The sequence below is a fragment of the Astatotilapia calliptera genome, chromosome 12, assembly GCF_964374335.1.
Source record: "Astatotilapia calliptera chromosome 12, fAstCal68.1, whole genome shotgun sequence".
Taxonomy (NCBI): domain Eukaryota; kingdom Metazoa; phylum Chordata; class Actinopteri; order Cichliformes; family Cichlidae; genus Astatotilapia; species Astatotilapia calliptera.
The window spans coordinates 29346469-29361925 of NC_137433.1; the positions used below are offsets into that span (position 1 = coordinate 29346469).

At 37.8% G+C, this 15457-nt stretch overlaps 1 protein-coding gene across 4 annotated transcripts in view; it reads right to left on the reverse strand.

The window, feature by feature from the left end:
* The window catches only part of LOC113033855 (ADP-ribosylation factor-like protein 15), a 158725-nt gene that overhangs the window by 100090 nt on the left and 43178 nt on the right, over nt 1-15457 (reverse strand). For all 4 annotated transcript variants that reach the window (XM_080308846.1, XM_080308845.1, XM_026188011.2 and 1 more), the window contains exon 4: nt 1744-1952. In XM_080308846.1, coding sequence (XP_080164972.1) covers nt 1744-1952 — 209 coding nt within the window. The remainder of the gene's footprint in view (nt 1-1743; nt 1953-15457) is intronic.

The following is a 15457-nucleotide window of genomic DNA, read 5'->3' on the forward strand; positions in this document are numbered from 1 at the left end:
TGTGTGTTGCTGCAGCTGATTCTTTTATTCATTTCTGCTGCTCAGAGTGCGATCAACACCCGCTAGCTGATCTGTAAAATTGCACTCCTGTTTCATGCACTTTGACTCACAAGTGTGGCTAAAATTGAACCGCTGGCGTTTGGTGTTCGATTCCTGCGTCATAATATCGAGTACTGATTGTATTTGTGACGTTTGTTCATATCCCTTTTAAACATTGTACCTAATTAGAGACAGGTCATCATGTTCTAACATTGTCTATGAACAAAGTGTGATTATATTTGGAAGAGTGAAGCCAGTTGCTCCACTAAATACGAATGCAAGTAATATTTAATAAACCTAGTTAGAGGTCCTTGCAGCACAACACAAAAGTTATTATTGTGGCACCAAAGACTATGGTTTGCTTCTCAAATTAACTGCTCGCACACCTAAATGCAATATTTTTCTGAAGCCCAGCAGTAACATCTTTGCTTTAGTTACAATTACTTTATGTCACAACAGAATCAGTCTCACAGCTTATCCCTTTTTCATTTCCCACAGTGGATTTCACATCCCTGAAGTAGCAACATTGGTGGTCCAGGGTAGGAAATGCAGATGGTGCTCTCTCTAACTATTCATCTTTGTCATCATTTAGAAACATCAAATAGGACCCTAAACATGATGTATGTGTGTATATATTTCTGTGTGTGTTTGTGATTTTGAGAGCGAGTGTCCACGATTTTAAAACGTATGTAGTGAGCACTGGATAAGAAATGCTAGATATAACATCCTACTCTAAGAGACTTCTTAGAGTCTCTTAGAACTGAATTTTTTGACCTTTTTGTCCTTTATACCCAAAACACAAGCAGTCATCAACTTTGTCCCAAGGTGAGGGTGTCACACGGGTTGTTCTGATTGATTACATTAAGATCTTTAGAATCAGAATACTTTATTGATACCTGGGGGAAATTATATAATGCTGCTAATTATGTTATGTTGTGCTAAATTTTGTTATATGAGATAGGTGACACAGAATGCCTTGCTATAGGATCATTTCACAGCAACATACTGTATATACCCAACACCTTCATGCTTGGACTTGGGCATGCTTTGAAATTAAATTAACAGATGGATATTTCTGACTGCTGAACTGAGAGTGTGATGTATATATGCATTTATAGAGATGCAAGTTTATCTTATCTCCTTAACTGCTCTCTCCCCACCCAAGTTATTCAGCAACAAAAATGTGAAAGAGACAAAAAAAAAAAAAAATGGAAAAGACACAGGTCTGGTGGAATTTTCTACTACTAAACTAATCTAAAGAGGTCTTTAATAATCTGAGTTTATCCCTTTGCTGGGGACCAGACTGCCTTCGGAAACCCCCCCCAAAAAACCCAAAGTCCATTGACACACAAAAGCCAGAACTCCACTACTATGAAAAACACAGAAATTTCATCCTTAGGTTTCACAATTTTCAATATCTGGCAATATGTTAACATTCCAAAAGTCATTATGTTGTCCACAGTAAACTGTGTGACAGCCCTAATGGGCCTATTGTATACAACAAGTTATTTCAGTGTAAAAAGAAAAGGGTCATCCATGTGTATGTGTATATTTATATGAGTGTGTGCAATGAATTCTGCAAAATGATGTCTTTACTAACCCAGACGTGTAAGGGGCAGTGTTTACATCTGCAAGACAAACTGAACTTTGAGAGAAACATCAAATGGAAACATTAGCAGCAGCACTGACAACAAACTAACTTACCTGGTTCGGCGTTCTTGCAGCAGGCTTGTCCTGATGATTTGCAAGGATGAGGAAAGGTAGTGTGCAGAGCTGTGGGTGTTGCAGAGCCGAGTGGAGCTCATTACGTGCCGCCTCCAGGTCCTCATCTGATGATGCGCTATCCAGTACGAAGACTACACCCTGTGATCCTTGGTAGTAACGACTCCAATACTTCTTGATGTTGTCAGCTCCTGTGGACGGATGTGATGCTATTAAATTTAGCCACTGTTAGAGCTCTATATTAGAAAGTATGACACTTGTAATTGTTGTGTTTGTAAATTAACTTTAATGAAAAGAAAATATACATAACACTCAAATATATAAATTATGGATTAAGGAATCGGTTTGGTGTAAAACCAAAACAACCAAAGAGATGCTGACAACACGAGTCAGACATGACCGCCAGCTTCCTCTGCTTCCATTCTAATTTTCACTCACAGCAAAGGTTGCAGTTGTAAAAACAAATTTGAGAAAAGACATTAATAATTAGTTAATAACAAAATAAACACACACAAAAGCTTTTAATGTAACCTTAGTGTTTCAACCATAGTATCCTATTACAGTATCATGCTCAAATTCATTGACCTCTTTAGAATGACCCATTCCTCCACAGATGTCTCTAAAGGCCTACTGCATGGTTAGGTGCTAGATTTATTACACCTGAGGCAAAGGGATTGAAAACAGACAGAGAGGTGTGGCCCATTACGTTTGTCCATATAGTGCAGAGCATTGTACGGCCCTCAGGTCACATCCGGCTCTTTGACTGTCCCTGAGCGGCCCATGTGAGATCAATAGGAAACTAGGATGCAAACATAGATAAGTATACGTCACCCAGTTTGTCCCATTTCAGCCACCAAACACTTTGATAAAATCCTCATCAGTGAATGGCTTAATAATTTTGCTATGTTTTGGATATCACAATACAGCTTTGTTGCTTTATTTTGGAGGTCAATGCTATTTTTTTTTTTAAATTTACATATATTCGTGTGCAAGTGACTGCAGCTTCACTGTAAATGCATTGGACCAGATGTTTCACAGCTGCAAGTTATACTAGCTCTGAAAGACATCAGCTCACATTAAAGAAAAATTGATGAAGAACGTAGAGTTTTTCCACAAGACCTGGACTTCTAAATATTTATTTACTGAAGTCTGAGTTAAAGCTGGGTGCTTACTTGGTAGAGGGCGGATTGCTGTTATTAAATATTACAGTTTAAAATGTCATTAGGAGACTAAACACAGAAAAACAAAACAAAACAAAAAAAAACCCAAAACCAAACAAATTATTGATGCAGAACAGGAACTGACATCTGATCCTTTGCTAGCAAAGTTGCAAAAGCAACAAGGAAAAAGCTTGGTTCATCCCTGGATGGGGCTTGGTCCATCAAGACCAGCTTAGTGATTCGGGACAACAACAGGAAGTGATTTGTTCACCTGGATATTCTGGGGCTCAAAATGGGACAAACTGGCAGGTGTTTCAAGCAATGGCTGTCCAAATCTGACAGTGAAAAATGTTCCAACTTTTAAGATGAACCCAGAACTGAAATTCAGATTTTTGCAATGTATTACACCTCAGGAGGTGTTGTGAAAGTCAGTTCTAAAATGAATGTTGTTGACGTAGTATCAGTGCAACTTCATCAGTGCAAGACAATCACAGACAGTTTGTTCCACTTCTGGAGGATCATGAGACTGAACATAGTGACATAGACTACCACACAGCTGACAGAGGGTTCAGCCTGGGTAAATTGCTAAAAAGAAATGGGATCCGAGGACGCAATTTTGAGAGCTTTGTGAGAAGGTAGGTAAAGCTTCCAGAGCTCTCAGATGCAGAATAGAAGGCAGATCTTCAATTTACTAGACACTCAATGTGAATTCAATACACTTGTTCAAGTCCAAAACAGACTAGATTTCTATAACTGAATAAGAAAAACGAACTAACTACAAACAAAACAGCAACAGCACTTTGCATAAAGTTAAGTCTGAAATTTAGTAGAAACTGCACATACTCATTAAACAGCGATAAAATGCTGGTACTTTTGTCTTTTTCACATTTTCATTGACTAATTCTAAAATCTACAGTGATAGTAGTTTGTAAAATTAAATCAATATTAATAAATTAACACTGAGCAGAACTGAGTTCAGCTTACTGGTGTAACCCTGCACAACAGCCCCAGTTTCCCATTGGGAAAATTAACTTCCCACTCTAGAAATAGTTTAAAGGTCATTTGTCATCTTTGCTTACTTTTAAATGAACATGTTAAATAAATGGTTAATGTCCTTAATTACAGCACCAACTGTTGGACGTCCGCTATGAAAAATAATTCCTAATCACTGCCACAAAGTATCATCATCAACATGCTTGTCAGTTAGAGAATCATCTTCAATAACAAGAAGGACAAGCGAGTCCTGCAACAGATGGCATGGCCACCACTGAGTCCTGGGGCCCGTTCTTCGTACGTCGCTTACTACATCCAAGATCAAATGACACATCCAAGATCAAATCATCGCGCTAACCGTGAGCTCGCTAATCCGGTTCCCCGAACACACCTGCTGTTGACGATTACTACAGCTGGACGCAGGAATGTGACATCACTGGGTGTCGTAAAAGGGGCTACGCATCGATAGTAGAAACATTGATCGGCAACCCGCTGATTGGTCGGCGAAAATGTCGAAGGGGCGTGCTCGGTATTTTCCGGCAGCAGAGCAAGAACTCATGAGTGAGGGATTTCAGGAGTTTCAGAGTTTAATTAAAACGCAAGAGAACACTGCAAAGGCTGCAAAAGCAAGGAGAGAGGGCTGGCAGAAAGTTGCTGACAAATCAAACTCGTAGGTAATTTAATAATAATAATAATAATGGATTGGATTCATATAGCGCTTTCCAAGGCACCCAAAGCGCTTTACAATACCACTATTCATTCACTCCCACATTCACACACTGGTGGAGGCAGCTACGGTTGTAGCCAGGCTGCCATATCGCGCCATCGGCCCCTCTGGCCAACACCAGTAGGCGGTAAAAGTGGAATACAGGAGTATTCTACAGAATGGTAATATTTATCTCTTAGATTGCTTTGCGTCTCTTGGCAAGGTAATACTGGCCTGTAATACTCTGTTAGTTTGTTCATAACAGCAACCAAGAAAAGGGCAGAGGAAAAAAGACAGGTGGTGGTCCTGCACCCCCTCGTCAACAAGTTGGTTAAGTAAATAATACCCTCACGGGAAAATCGATATCTCTCTATGAGCACACTGTCGCGCTGAGCTAAAGGATCCTGTCTGTCCCGCAATATACGCTGAATTCTGAGGACTCTCCTTATCAATCTTGCACCTTCTGCAATGGGTTGGTCGCGTATACGGACAGGACACTGCGACAGGCTTCCCAAATCCACCTTCGCTTTTATAGCCGTGGTCTCTCATCTTGATTACACGAAGTAATTTACAATTACTACTCTGAAATATGGATTACATCTGTAATAATCACATACATGTAATAGAATGTTAATAGTACATTTCCCTTTTTTAGGGAATGACCTGTATGTATCTGTGTGAAATCAATAAAAGGATCAAGTGCTGCATTATCTTTAGTTACATTGATAATATTTATTTATGGTGAAACAGTGGAAAAATATCGCTGTTGCTTTCGTATAAATGAAGCGGACATACCTGCGTGGCCGCGATCTAATCCTGTTTACATAAAGTGAACCTGCTCCCGAGCAGGTTTACGCTTACGGCTCTGTTGCTATGACAGCAAGTCCCGGATGAGCTTCGGGGAACCGACTGATCCAGGATCACGCGAAATCGTCAACAATCTAATCCGGCTAACCTACTTAGCGGGGTACGAAGAACGGGCCCCTGTTCTCAACATCACTGAGTCAATCTGAGATTATAAGAAGAGAAGCAGCAATTGAGATCACCTAAATCCACCAAACAACTGTGGCAGGTTCTCCCTGATTCTTGGATCATCTTACCTACATCACTTCTTCAAGGCAAACTTGCACTTTTTCCCAATAGGAACTGGTGAATTTTAAAAACAGGGGGTAGCATACAATTTTTTTCATCTTTAACGCAAACTGTATAAATGGAAAGTCTGAGTATAGGTGTTATATGATTGTATCTATGGGAGTGTCTTTTCAGACATGTAATCATTTATAATGATTTAAATATTCATTTTCAGCTAATAACTTCTGTCTGTTTATTTCCTGGGACTTTTTCTGATGGGCTACTTTAGGGAAAAAGGTTGGTTTACAATCTTCACTGAACAAACCCCTGCCAAAAATAACCTCAAACAGCAGTGTCCACCACACAAACAAGAATCAACCTGTTATGTATTAAGAGCTGCAACACAAAGTCTGGTCAAATCTCTGAACCTCTCTTTTGCAAACCCATCTACACTACTTGAATGTACCTTTGTAATTACAGCAAGTCTAATTGGTGTTATTTATGGCAAATCTCACCATGGGTGGGACGGTGTTGCAGTAGTTACCACTATTGCCTCACAGCAAAGAAAAACCCAAAAAACAAAAAACAAAAAAAAACCCCATGCGTTTTAGGTTAAACTGTGATTCTAAATCGAGCATAGAGGAGAGGCAAATAATGTGCCTAAAGGCACAGAACAAAGCATTGTATGAATGTATGGTAACATGTGGCTAGGAATCAAAAGACTAGAAAAGCACTGTATGAATGCCATTCCATGTGCATCATTTTTTACTCTGACAACACTTTTCTTAAAGTCAGTAAGGAATAACCAATAACTGTGATATCTTGGCAATATTCTTTCATTTCTTGGTCCTTCAGCATTAGGGGTCTTGTCTTATGAAATAAGAATAATTCATTTTAACTGATTGAATCCAAACTGAGAACAGCTGCTGATCCTCACGAGGAATGTATGAGGAGGAAAGTACACATTTCCAACAAAATTTTGAAACAAAAAGTTTAGTTTTACAAATTCAAAGTGCACATAAGGGTTGTTGTTTTTCCTAAACAAATCTCTTTCTTATATGAAATCTATAAAAAGCTGAAGTTCCACCAACACTTTACTGCACATCACATTATAAAAAGAATAGCTGTTGTCTGGTTTCACACTTTTAAATGTATTCACTCAAATGATTACTGCCCTTTCCACATGTTTTCTATTAACAGGTACTAAATGTCTGTTTTACACGCTCAATAAAGTTGTTGTCTCTATGTACACTATACACACAAGTATGTTCACTTGATTGTAGAAGATGTACTTTCTCTGGTTAAAATTATCCCTCTCCATCTGGTGAGGTTCCTTCCTTTGCAATCTTGTGAATTGTTATTTTGTTATAGTTGCTCATAGTAAGTTAATTGCCAAGAAGTGACGAACTGTGAGGCAGGCAAATGTTTAAAAATCACGAATTGCTCTCAGTGACATTTACCTCCTTTCTCTCATGCTCTCCTTCTCTTCTTTCCTTCCTTCCTCCCCCACTCTTTCTACTCACACCTCTCACTAGAGTGGAAAGCTATCAGACAAAGTGGCACTTGAGAGATTGACTAGGAAGCTTCTCTCAACTTTGCCTGGAAATGGTGGAATGTCTGTCATGTCTCGTCGGATCTTGTTGGCAGCTTCTGCCACCTATTGGTCTGTGAGCAGGATTTGCAAACATGATGTCATGATTCTTGGAGGAAGTTACTCATATGATTAATTTTTTAAAAGTGCACCATCGGTGCGCCAGACCATCTCTTTGCTTGTTTTTCCTCTCTGTTTTTGACAACTTTCATGTATCGCTTTTATTTATATCCACCAAAAAGAACGTAGAATAATAATTTAAAAACACATTTTATAGTTTTAGACTGCAAGCAGACATAACTAGCTGGAAATTGTATCACGAGAAGTTAAAAATAGCATGTCAGTAACAGTCACGGCTCCTAGTGAACTTGTCAAGTCCTGACTCATGAACTGGACTGCTTGTTGCCTCACTTATTCCATGTGTAAAACCTGACAAAAGTAACATTAAAATGCCTGCCTCCAATATGACAGATTCCCTGCCTGAACATGACAAATTACATGGATAAACAATACATCTGAACCGAGTCCTTTTAATCAGCTAGTTGAAAGAATCTCACATAGCGCTGTCAAATCTTATGGTATGCTTTGTTGGGTGCTACAGAAGAAGAATTCACAGCTGAATACTATCACTTTTTCCTTTTTCAATTTTATTTGTGTTCCCTTGAATGCCTCCCATTTACTTCTAATTTAAGTTACAATTTGCATTTCTATGAATGTTCAACATCCTTTCTACTTGCCCTCACACTTATCTTTTGGTTCAGCTCTTATTCATTCAAATGTTCCCTTTCAGGAAGAGCTGATTGCACACTTGCTGATAGCAATAGAATTACATTTGCTAATGATCCAAGCTGTTGTGCCCAAACATCGTGTGTGACCAATGTTCATGCAAATAGATATGCAATGCACAGGGGAAAGTGTAATGTCTGCAATTTTCTGTTGTATAATTTACAAATCATAAATGCTAATCACCTGGCAGACACTCCAAGTTACCAGTGTTCCCTGAACACCTCATATGAAGCCAATTGGTTGTTATGAAAGCATAACAGACAGAAACAAGCACATAACATTTAGGTTTTTAAAAGAGAATAGTCATAAGGATGCATTTAGTGAATGGCGTGCATGTAGTTGTGTGTAATAAATGCAAAACACCTGAAGTGGGCCCGGGGACAAAAACAAATGCTAGCCAAGACATTCATTTCTAAATAATGAAATGGAAACTGACCTTGTATTAGTCACTTGCTTTGACAGACAGGAATTGAGTTGCTGGGGAGACCGCTTCATTTATTTTTAGTCTGCCCAAATTTGGCTGCAATTTCACACATGTTGGGAATTTTCTGGTAGTAGTGGGGAGTGCAGCTAAAATTACAGATGTTCCCTAAACACCTCAAGCATTCAGATTTCAGAATTTCTAAAAAAAACCCAACAACAAATAAATAAAATAAATTACACTAGCGAAACAGCTTTATTATGAGTCTGACATCAGAGTCACTTCTCAGAAATTAAATGGCTGGATAACACATCTGACTCGTTATATTTTTTTTGTTTGGCGAGTGCACATTTTTGCAGCATGTGAGGCTAAAGCAAAAAGGAAGGAAAGTACTAACACATTCCATGTACTGCATAAAATAATAAAACATATGAAAGTATGCATGGTTTGAGGTCTGGGACCCATGAATCTTAAATTCATGCCCCAAAGACCTTGAATCTGAATCTTACTTATATTGTATGAACACTTGCTGTGTTTTGCATGCATTTGATGATTCATTGCACATGCACAGCCAACTGCAACAGGACACTTATGTGAAACACTTATGAAGTTATCATGCATTACTAATGCAGCCAACTCTCCACACGCATAAAACATTTTCACATTCTTTCTCAAAGTTATTGACAATGAACGTTGATATAGGTCTAGGCTTTTGAATTTATTGAAATGTCAGAACTTTTCCACCTGAAAAGGTCTGCTGCTTAGTTAATTAGTTAATCATCTATAAATAAATAACTTTTTTTTTTTAATCAAACCATTTTCTGTCATATTTCTGCAAATTTTTCTCTAACTTTTCACTAGTGATACTTAATGTTCTGCTTGTGGTGAAAAACAAGGCTATTTTAAGTTGCCAGTTTGGGTTTGAAGATATTCTAAAAAGGGCATTTTGACTAGTTTTAATATTTCAAAGACCATAGAATTAAAGTTAGTTCATCATCAAGAAAGAAAAAGAATCTGTAAATTAGTGGAGGGTAAAAATACACATTTGTTCCTTCCGTAGTAATCTCCATCTTCCTTAAACAATTAACTTTCCTTGCGTTACAAAATATTGTAAAACCCTAGTCTCAATGTGACAGAAAGTAGTGCACTTTTTCAGTTTATTTTGAAGCATTCAGTGGTTACACTTTACGGACACCATCTGAAGGTGAAAACACGGCAAAATTAAGATTCTGTCTGAGTTACGATCCCCGTTAGAGGAGAAAGTGGGAAAAGCAGACATTTGCCATTTGTACAAACATGTAACAGCATGTTCTGATTTTGTGTTTGACTTTTAATTAATGAACAAAACTTGGATGCAAATGCCAGAAAAACGTCAAGCAGTCAATACGCAGCAAAAATTAAAAGCAGCTTGAATTCAGACTCTTTCTGTTGCATTCAATAGCCTGTGTTTATGAATTCTTTCACAAATTCAAACAGCATGCCGTGCTCTATATTTCAACAATACATTTCAACAGTTGAAACCCTGCCACCCTATACTTCCTTTGGTATAAATAAGACTACTGTGAGGGCTTGATCTTTTTGTTTTGGTCTCAGATTTACTGTCAGGTTTAGCAATAACTTATTAAATAGTTTTGCTTCTTGGTTTAAGTTTTCTGGCAGCTTTCACCTTAAACAAAAACTCAGTATTAGGTCTTAAACTTTTGAAAAATAAATCCCGGAAAGCAATCCTCTTTGAAGTTATGCTAGTGCCGGAGACTGAGGAAAATTGCTACAACAGAGTGACGAGCGAGCCTTCTGGGACTGTTGAGCAAAGCTGTTGTAATAAAGTTTTCTTACTTCACTAAGGAATGACCTGGCTGGAACTGGAGTGAGGAGTAAAAAACACTTCCACTGTCAGTACATCTGTCAGCCTACACATTAATCCCTTTCATTTATGCACACAATTAACAGTAATTGTTTATAGAAATGCAGCTTCACAAAATATCCTAAATGACTGTGTTACTGTATGCAATAATTTGGCAGATGTTACTATAAGCAATCATTTGACTGGTGTTATTATATGTAATATTTTGGCAGAACTTTTCCTTTTTGGGTGTGTAACCCTGGTCTTCGATGGCTGAGCCATTTTCATCATGCGCCACTGTAACTGACACAGCTGTTTACGGTTATGGAAAAGTAATGTGAGTGGTTCAAAGTGTAATAATCAATCACCAAGCCACTGATGTTTATATGACACTACCCACCTCTCTTACACAAACTGTTTCCTGCACTAATATGAACAAAAATATTTAGATGATCTTGCTTGTTTCTGATCTACGGGTTCTGAAATACTGAAAATGTTCAATATTTCAGAAATTTCAACATCAAAAGTTGGCATTCCCAGAGCACCCTGAGGATGCGAATGAGTTCTTTCTGATCAACCATTTAACCACAATGAACATGAAGGAAGGTAATATGCTTGAATAAGGCTTCAAATGCAGATCGGTTACACTCCAGACTTCAGAACTCCAAAACCAGAACAGTCTGTGGCTTCCATCATCCGCTTTAAATGCAATGCAAATTACTTCACTGTGGTTGGATTTTTCCCCCCCACACAAAGCAAAAGCTTCTTTCAGGGTAAATTTACACACACAGTGGGGATATTTGATAGGAATGAGAACCGCATATGGTCAGTAGTAACTACTATGTGGTGTTTTTGTTCAGAGATGCGCTTGGTAGCTAAATTTGGCTGTTAAATTTTCTGTCATGTTAATCTGTCTTGCTCATCTCATCTCACTTGTGTCCTAGTTAGTCCATTGTTCTGTGGAGAGTGGGTTGGCCAAGAACTACTGGGACAGGTTTAGGGGATTAAACTACTTCAGGTTTTGGGGGTAAATCACAGGTTTGGGTAAATGGTGCCCCTTTAAGGCTTCATGTTGAAAAATGATCAATGACATCTACATCTCAGTAGTCCTCTCAACTGAGACATACCAGTGACACTGACATAAATACTCCAGAAATGACAGCATGTGTGCATATTCGTATGTATATAATGTTATGACATGAATATTACTAATATGATATGCTGAATCCTTTATTGTTTGTGAAGGAAGTTAACAGTGATTCATATCTATCCCACTGCTGTAGCCTGACATTCACTTGAAACTGAAGTGTGTCTGTCCTTAGCAGAAATGTGTCTACAAAATATTTTGAACAATGCAAATCACTTTTGTTTATTCCACAGCTTTTCCAAGTGGGTGCTACTGAGTGCAACATTAAATTATTTGGGGCTACTGACACTAGGCCAAGGCCAGGAAGATCGTGAAGGACCTCAGCCATCCCAACAACAGACTGTTCTCTCTGTTGAGGTCAGGAAAGCGATTCCGCTCCCTGAAGACCAACACAGAGAGACTGAGGAGGAGCTTCTTCCCGCAGGCGATACGGTCTCTCAATCACACCCCCACACAGTACTGACCCACACATATAGTTCTTACACACACACTGGACATTCTGGACATTGTTTTCACTTCATCACTTAAATCACTTTAAGCATATTTGCACTGCACAAGACATAATGTGGATTGCACAACACTGGACATTATATTCTTCATTTCCAGTTAATACTTGTACAGCTGCTGTTATTGTGTATATATTTATTTATTTATTTATTTATATTTCTTCATACATTCTTATATAGTTCTATACTGTGTATTGTGTATTTTGTTGTACAGTTATTTTCAACTTTAATTTATATATTTTATCTTACTCTTTCCCAGTTAAATTTACCCTTCATTCTAATTTGTGTTGTACAGTTATTTCATTTTTAACCTTAATTTATATTTTATTCCTTCCTAGTTAAATTTACAGTTTTTAATTTTTCATATTTATTTCCTTTCTTATTCATAGCCTTTTCCTTTTTTTTCCCCTTTAGGTCACGAGCAGTTGTCTAAGCATTTCACTGCATATCGTACCGTGTATGACTGTGTACGTGACAAATAAAATTTGAATTTGATTTGAATTTAGAGGGATAAACGAACGCAAACTTGCTTCTAAAATGAGAAAACACTTACAAGTGCTTCTAAATTCTACTTATTTGCAGTGATCGTTTTCCTCATCTTACCAATTAAAGGCATAAACAGAAACTGTGTAATTTTAATTAACTACTAAATCTTCACCTATGTGCACCAAATGTGCATTGGCAAATGGCGAAAATTGAATGAGTAACTGTACTTTATTCATACACATGATTAATAGGGGTGAGGGGGAAATCGATACTGTGTAGTATCGTGATATTTTGTTTGCTAATAATGTATCGATACAGGGACAGCAGAAATCGATATTTTGTTACAAACAATTTTTTCGTGGACTGGAACAAGTTTAAAACTTTTTTATGTAATGTAAAATTATATTTTGTTTTAATTTACTTTCAAATTCTTCAGTTGCTGAATGGGCTGCATAGTTTTCATCAATTGCATAGTTCAGAATAGCTATAATTGTACCAGATGGTTGCATTCAGTTAAGTTGGACTAGACTGTAATACAAACCGTTCAGTTTATAAAACTGACTGAAATGAGAGAAAGATTGAGTGTGAGCCTTTGATATTAGATAAAATGAATATTGATAAAGTTTACCTTTATGTACAGAATTTGAATATCGCAAAATATTTTTAAAAATTGCAATAATATCGTATCGTGCGTTAAGTATTATGATAATATTGTATTGTGAGTTGTATGGTGATTCCCACCTCTAATGATTAAGCCGATAAATCCTACTCATAAAAAAAATTGGGCAAGGCTCCAAATGCTATTTAAATAAACTACTTTTGTAGTATTTTTTAAATAAACAACCATTATTATTACTTACTAAGATGTTATGGTTGCACTATGTTTTACCTTGGAAAGAGGAACTTTAAGAATTAAGGCCTTTTTTCAGATTTCTTTTTCAACTATATGATAATAATGATGCATGCAGCACCTGTATACAGTCATTAACATGATCACACAGACACACATGCTAATCTAGAAATAAAAAGGTCAAACTTAAACATCATACACCAAATCAATATTCATTAACTATCACCAATAGCGTATGTATAGTAATGAAAAATAACAAAGTAATGTAAAGCCTTGTTTCAAATAGTCTACAGCCCGTATTAACAACACCTCTGCATGTACAAAGATGCACCGCTGTTGTTCAAATCAAATGTCTAAATTCTTAACTCCAGCCACATCGCTACAGAACAACAGCAGTGTGTTGTGACTATTAGGGTCACTTCATCAGCTGTCCCTGCGTGACATGAATGCACACTGTGAAATGGCCCGTCTAGACTTGACGTCACATCACTGTCCACACATGTAGACACACACACACACACACACACACACACACACACACACTGGAGGTGCCCTTCCCACCTAATCCTCATACCTGGCACAGTAGCTAATGTGTGTCAGACTGAAGATAAGTACAAAAAAATGATGCAGTTTTGCTGCAGTGTTGTTGTCCACTGAATAAATGAACAGTATCAATCTCTTCATGCTTCCATCCTAGAATTAAAAAGGCACAGTTCTCTCTGGGTATTTATTTATTTAACGCCTGATTATAATTTCTAATTAGTCCTGAGAGGGTAATACAGCATGGCATACTGATGACACTGATTGACTGTGTCACTATTTAAATAAAAAGCTAAGACAGAGCAGAAGATTATTTGGATTTTGTCGCCTCTGAGAGCAGACAGACTCTGCGGTGAGATCACACTTTTGCTCTTTTTCCATGCACATTTATCTTAATTTACAAATAACTTGTTCGGAGGTGGAATCCAAATTATTCAGATTCATCTTCTCCAGGTTAGAGTTAAATCAGGCTTGGATGTGTTTATTTTGTCCTTTCATCCTGTCATACTCTTCTCTCAGCAAAGTTTTGTCAATCCTGCAGAGAAGTGGAAATTACGAAGTTATTTACAAGCTAAATACACTGACTGGCACGACAGACAAGCCTTGTCTGATACGAGCAGGGTGTTTTATCAAGGCCAGACAATGTGTCTAAATCAATAAGGGAAGCTTGACAGGAGTAAAACAAAGTGAGGCATTGTTTTGGGGAGTTTTTTGGTCTTTTTTTCTTGAAAACATCTAACAGCACAACACAGACACAATTTTAAAGATCAGAAGGTATGGTAGGCAGAAGGAAAAGACAAAAATCAGAGTTAAGGATGAAAAGGAGAACAAATTAAAATAAGTCAGTAACAAATGCATGACTCAGACAAACATATCGCCCCGCCTGGTAACATCCATCAGGGCATGCCTTCCCAAAGGTTGATTTGTGTCTTTAGTCTATAGGACATTTTGTAGATATGATAATCTGGTCCAGTGCACTCAAAGCACGGCGATTTAAAAATGCATAACCAGACTTATGCGGCATCTACACAGAATCTACAGCGTGAGCAGCACATTGCCAGGATAGATCGGCTCCAGAGCCCCATGCTACGTGTAGAAAGAGTTCAGACACAGCACTGAACTGTAGGTCACATGCAGTTCACATGCTATAGTTTAATGCTATAGTTAAGTTCGCCAATATGCAGAAGCACCGAAGCCTTGGGAAAAAAAAGTTTATTCGGGTGTCAAGTAAAATACAAGCTAATTATGCTTTAAGTACGGATTTACTGGCTTAGTATAGCTCAATATAACAACATGCTTATGTGCAGTACTCCATAAACAAAGAAAAAATAAAGACAACACTGTGCTGCCTGAAGGCACAGATAGCTTGCATAGGTGGAACGCAAGAGCAGAGTTCACCACGCAAAACAACACACGTACATTATGACCTCTGCCTTCTCTGTAGTGGAGGCTAAGCTAAAGCACAAACAACAGCCCAAACAAATAAGCGTAGCTCATTTGTTTTCTGCATATTTTGATACTATCCCCTGGTGACAATACACAGATCCACCATGTAGGTGGATCTAGTTGTGCATGACCAATGCACAACCATTCCAG